Below are 6687 nucleotides of genomic sequence, written 5' to 3' on the forward strand. Positions count from 1 at the left end.
TGAAGAAATAACAATAAGGATATTCGTTGTACATATATAGAATTTCAATCATATCACTTTTTAGTGATTATTATATAATTGAGTGGATTTTAAAGGTTTGTTACATGTCTTAAATGAACTCAAATTCCAAATGTTCGAGTCTTAAGATTCATGACTTCAAATAAAGGGTTTTTACATTTTGAGCTTCTAACTTCCACATCTATTTATGAAACACATTCCCTAGCTACCAAATTGCCATATTCTTTAACATCAAAGAATATAGTGATTGAAAAGTTCTTAGGACAATGTCACCATCTCTGGTGGACCCAAAGTCGAATTGTGAGGGATTTTACCCTCAACCAACACAAGCACATGCCAAGAGAACAAGATGGATGAAGTTTGCATAGAGGGAAATGTGGGGCAATCCTTTGTGGAGGTTCCAACAATCATTCAACAATTATGGACTCCCAAGAGCTCAATGGTTCTCATGCACTCCCATCACCTAGACTAATTTTTTTGACTCTCATTTCATACCATTTTTGAAAACTCCAATACACCAAAGACAACCAAAATGTTTCATAAGGCATTTTCGTTTAGGCAATTCATGTTTCTAAATTGTCTGTACACCAAAACAACATCATTGTCACCATCTCACACTCTCTCTAATTACTATCTTAAAAACCTTCAATGCATTAATGATAGTGTCTCCCCATATGGGTGGATGTTTGGGTTGGGAACATCCCCTTCTAGATGGAATGTTAGTGAGAGGTGCAAAATATTTCCAATGTGACCACCTTAGGTTCAAGGCAAACACTTGATACTAAATGGTTCTCCTAGAAACACAACAAGACCCATCAACCCATAGAACCCACAAATACATGGCCAAAATGAAGTACATAGTTGTGTTACAAGTACATTGATTGCCAAACCAAATTTCCTATGCTACAAACATTCTCATGGTCAACATTGAATCATGCATCATATCAAGATGCCTTGCAATCATATGGATTATGGATTTCATCCTCAACAAAATTATAATTAAAAGCACCCTAAAACCCAATTGTGACACCTACATGGAAGTTATAGAAAGACAACCAATATCGTCCCCATTCAATTACATAATCAAGTATCCCTTTTATTAGCAAAACAATAGATTGAGGCAATAACATTGTCATAACTTGTACCCTAATCTAGCATTTGCTCCAAGGAGAATAAATGCACTTACAACCAATACTCAACAACAAATAGAAGCAAAAAGAATCTATTCTAGGAGCTACGCATAATACACATATTGTATCAAGGCAAACCAGCATAAATCAAATTGTTGTAGTAGCTTTCTCACTAACAATTAAACAAAATATAGTCCTTTGGAGTTTCCACAACTGTTTGATACAAATTGGTATAACAGATTTTGAAGTTGTATGTATAGAAGTGGTTGCATCAAGATATGCTGTAGCTATAGGTACTATGTACATTTTACCAGCAAAACAATAGAACCTTGCAATAGCATTATCAGAACTTATACCCTAATCTAGCTTTTGCTTCAATAAGAAGAAGTGAGTTCCAACCTTGGGGCCTTGTAGGCCAAACAACCAACAGCAAATAGGAGCCAAGAGAATCTATTGTGAGAGAGATGTACCAAATACAGTGATTTGAGTTTAGTAACTATGGGTACTTCAACAAAAGTTGGAAAAATATGTAGTCACAAACTCAATAACAGAAGTTCTTAATAAAAGCAAAACAGAAAGATGAAGCTTCTAGCCATGTCCCTAATAGCTCACACAAAAATATTTACCCATCGAGTGTCTATTTTCTCTCTTTCTTGCTTACACTACCTCCAATTGACTTCCCATCACATGACTTCAAATGCATAGAAATCTTGATTGATTGTGAAAGGTTCGTGGCAAAATACCTGCCAAGTACATTTGTGTCTTAATCACGGAAGAATAGTTCTTATTCCTAGTTGAAAAAAAACAACAGTAAAATGCCAAAAACGTCAAATGGAAGCATGCAACCATCATCTTTGACAAACTTAGAAAACTTATACACATTAAGCATGGTCGCCACAAAAAACTCAGATATGTTTGAAGATACAAGATTAAGTTTAGCCATCATCAGTGGCTTCTATTTCAATCTTGAAATGTAACTTGATCCAACCACAATTACTGCATGCAAGTATGTTTCAGCAGTAATTAAACTATTTCAAGAGAGTGAGGAATATCTTCAATCATTCAACGTAACATTGATGGCATTAGCCAGTATTACTCTCGTACAAAGAAGATTAGCCCCTTAACCAGGTGTTCCTGAATGATGAATTATCACGCAAAGAAGCATCGTGTGGCTTATACTCCATTACATAACTTTGAGGCAAGTGTAAATGCCTCTTAATGGAATCCCTCAGAGACATAACAGCCTGTAAACAAAATAATTTTCATTAGTGGAATATGAGCAACAATTTCATCAAGACAAACAGGATAATAATCAAAATATAATCTTAAACCAAATGAAATGAGGATAAAATTTAATTATAAACTCATACTTGATTATCTGAAGCATTCCGATTCCAGACACTCAATATGTCCTCACCAAAACGGATACTTAATACAGCTCCACAGACACTGTCACCAGCATCCAACTGATCCCCAATTATGGCTAAAATCTGAGTTCACATACAACTATAAATTACTCCAACTTACATATAATACCATCAAAATTTGATTATGAGAACCCTATTGAAAAAAGGGAACTGATACCAGATCTTCCCAAAATCTCCCTGATACAATCTTCTTGAAACGAATAATCCATTTACCACCATTACGATTTGCAGCATCCTACTTAATCAAGTTCACACAATCAGCTGGATATGTAATCGATACTTCAGTAAATATATCTGTGACTGTAATACTCAATTATACCTCCCATAAAGGTCGAATACCCTCTTTGAACAGGTGAAGGTCTGTTGGAGTTGGGAGAGATGATACTCTTGCAAGATGGCAGTAACAGCCCCAAAACCCTTCTACCTGTTGAGCATACTTGTTAAAAAGCATGTATTCTATGTTTATTAAAATATGTATTCTAAGTATTTAAAATGCACAAGCAGTGGAGCATGTGGTTTAATTCGAGTAGAATACTTAGCATACATATTCTACGCGTATTGTATCCTAAGTATTCTACAACAATGCTGTTGAGACAAAATTTTATCAAATCTCTAAAATTTGAGAATACTGCCAATGCCGATATCAACAGAAACTTGGATTACCGTGCTGAAATCAGATATTTTTTTAATGCTGTCTTCATATGAAGTTTGTGAGCGAGGCCCAGGTGAGCGCCTTGTATACCAAAGCACGAACCGATGCTGTCACATGCAATATAAGAACACATTAACAAAATTTCATTGCAAGCCAAGGTTCAAAAACAGAAACCTATCGAACACCACCAGCATGCATGGCCTCCATGGAAACTTGGAACTATTATAAATCTAAATCCAAACAATTTTGGTTCTTGAGAATCAGTGAGAAGTAATGAATGACCAATCATAGTATGTAAACTTCTGGCAACTCTAAAATGAAAAGTTTTTATCTGTTTTAAAACAGTTTCTTGGGATAACACTTTCTTCGCCGTTTAAATGAAAACACCTTAGAAATACTATGTAATACACATGTATATTCGTAGTATACATATAGAGTGACATAGATGCTTCACACTAAAGTTATAAATGTGGCAGGACAAGAAAGTAGATGCATAATACATCAAGCACTACAGGTAGAATCTACATCTATTCAGATGATTGACCAAACCTAACAAATGACATCATCTTATAAGACCAATGTCACAAAAAAAGTTTTCAAGGTTTTTAAGTATTTCGGAGTTTTGTTTCTAGTCAAAGCCAAACCAAACATTCAAAATGTAGACGGTTACTGTGATATTCAGAAATCACAAAGCAAGAGAGGAAAGACAGAAAGATAGAGCGATACGGAGAAACAAGAGAAATAGAGACAAGGAATGGGGAAAGAGAGAGCGAGGAGATTTTAAAAGAATAACATCGGCTAATGTTTAAAAAATACATTCAAGAAGATGTAGGCTTATGTCAATTCGACAAATGTTTCACACAGATGTCATATGAAACATGAAATGCGTTTTTTTGTTAACTGTATAAGGTTTGTGTAACTTGTTAGATCCATCATGGGCAGATTGTTCTAAGGGGGCCTTATATGTTGAAGATATCCCTTGTCAACCTTGTTGAGAGTTCATGTGTTACTCGGAAATCACAAGGTTCTCCTTACAAATTGGGATGCTGGTAAAGTTCTTGCTGCAAAGACAACAAATTATGCTCTTTGAATTGATGCGACTCTTATATCATGGTAATGGACAATCTCTATAATGGTTAGATACATTACAAAAGTTACAAAAGAATAATAAGAGTAAAATTCTCTCATCCGGTTGGGTTGTTGAAATAAGAAAATGGTTCAAAAGATGGGGTGTGGATGATCTTTTAGAGCTTTTGGGCGATGCTATGCATTATGTAATGATTGAGGAAAGGTTGGTGGAATCATTAAAAATTAGATGGGAAGATGCTACGAGGACAAAGCAAGAATACTACATTGCAAATGTCAAACCTGAATGTTGGTCTCAATATAAGGCAAGAATGCCTATTGATTGTATCCAACCTTATCTCATTACCAACTTACATTGCCAAATTCAACAAAATTTTATTCACTGGATTAGATGCAATAATTAGAATAAATAAGAATTGATTTCGTTAATTTCTGAAATTAAAAATCATAGAGCATGAAGAAATTAGAGAATACTAAAACAAATATCAGTAACAATTTTGGCATAGCTTGGAAACACAAATTTACATGGTGACTAGGTTACATACTCTGCATGCGTGGCATAAAGATTCCCAAAAGGGCCCAAAGCTTTTTGCATAATCCATGTAAATATGCTCCAAATGCATAAATGAAAAATTCATAAACGAAATTCCACATGTGCAAGTTGTTTCATGGCATGTTGACAGCTAAACAGGAGAAATCTTAGAAAAAGGCCATTTAGCTGAGCTCATTAGGAACAAATTTCTGAACCATAAACATCAAACTATCAGTGCATTCTGTTCATGTACTTATTCCACATAACTAACATATTAACTTCCAACTACCAGGTGTTTTTGTAACTGAGCTCAGGAAAACATGAATACATAATATTGGGAAAATTAAATAACTTGATGAAGATCTAAACATTAATAAAACAGAAAAATTACTATACTTTTATGAGTTGAGAATGCATAATTACATAGCGGAAATCAAACTGTTTTACAAAAATCTGAGCTTTTATAGAATAAGATGGAACACACGACTACCGTTTCATGTAAATGAGGTTGTGCGTCATGAATATAAATCAAATTAAATTACAGGAACGATCTGAGCCTTAAAAAAAAACAAGTTCCAAACACATCAGAAATTTCATTTTAAAAAGAAGGAAGGATCACATAAACACATATCGAAAAGCACAGGGAACAGCTAAGTTATTCTACAGGTAAACAAACCAGAAATTCACGCTCATAATCAGAACAAAAAAAATTGGACCCTCAAAGACGAAACTAAAACACTCCGAGAAACACGAAAACAAGTAAAAACATAAATTAATTAAAAATAGAGAAAAACCTGTAAGGGATGAAGGCCGGACTTGAGATCACGGCTCTTGCGATCTCTGTCTTCCGAGAGGAGTTTGTCTTTCTCTTCGGTTTCCTTGATGTCTTGGAAGGGGAGGAGATCAGAGGAGAGGGGGAGGAGAGGGGGAGCTCCTGCTCCTGCTCCTGCTCCTGCTCCTCCTACTCCTTCTGTTTCTCCTGCGACTCTGGCGGCGTTGTCCGAGTCCCTAGAGGGATCCACCATTCCCATGGCTTCTTCGTTTCTCTCTGTTCTGTAATGTGTCTGTGTGTATTTTGGTTTATATGTCCCACAGAGAGAGAGAGAGAGAGAGAGAGAGAGAGAGAGAGAGAGAACAGCGAAGAAGATGGACCTGTTGATGGCTGAACAAAAAACCAATTGAGAAGTTTACCATTTTTTACTTCCCAGGAAAAAATTTCCGCGGACATAGAAAATATACAAGAGAAGTGATCGAATTTTCGGGTCGTCGGCCACATGAGACAAATGAGAGGGAATCTCATCTTCACATCCGTCTCCATGGAGTTCTTTCGAAACAAAACATTCATGGCGGATGTTTGCAACCGAGATTTCACAGTGTCGCACACCATTCCAAATGGCCTCCAATGCAAATGCCCACACCAATGAACCCTCGATTTACCTCAACTCGTCGAGGAGGAATTAGAAACAATTGCTCAAAGGGTGTAATTGTGTATCATATAGAACTCACAGCTTGGGTGTTCCCCATGGTGGGACTGCTAAAAAAGAATGTTTAAATCTGAATATGTGTGGACATTAGGGGATTAAAGAAAGCTAGGATTTGCGACAGCTGCCCAACCCCCCTACATAGAACATCTACTTGAACACGTGGCAAGTAGAATAACAATCAAATTAAAATGGCACTAGAAAATCAACATAAATTTGCATTCACCTCTAATTTAGGGATGTTTGCTTTTAGGAAGATGTTGTTTGGGTTCACTGGTGCTCGAATTACCTACTAGAGCAGTGCTAACTACATATTCACGCCAAATCTTTGGTGAGGAGTCAAGTAGCACATGGATGATTT

General features: G+C 36.0%; 1 protein-coding gene across 1 annotated transcript; it reads right to left on the reverse strand.

Moving 5' to 3' along the window:
• Positions 1 to 2039: 2039 nt before the first annotated feature.
• Positions 2040 to 5974, reverse strand: NCBP (Putative cap-binding protein). The gene is made up of 6 exons (XM_087331466.1): positions 5640 to 5974; positions 3239 to 3334; positions 2895 to 2999; positions 2733 to 2810; positions 2519 to 2638; positions 2040 to 2392 (listed from the first exon to the last, which is right to left on the reverse strand). The coding sequence occupies exons 1-6, from the start codon at positions 5874 to 5876 to the stop codon at positions 2261 to 2263; spliced, it is 768 nt and encodes a 255-aa protein (XP_087187592.1). The 5' UTR covers positions 5877 to 5974; the 3' UTR covers positions 2040 to 2260.
• Positions 5975 to 6687: the final 713 nt, after the last annotated feature.

Source organism: Azolla caroliniana, unplaced genomic scaffold, assembly GCF_043228905.1.
Source record: "Azolla caroliniana isolate FFs.n. ecotype wild unplaced genomic scaffold, voAzoCaro1.0.p SCAF_15, whole genome shotgun sequence".
NCBI classification, from domain to species: Eukaryota; Viridiplantae; Streptophyta; class Polypodiopsida; order Salviniales; family Salviniaceae; genus Azolla; species Azolla caroliniana.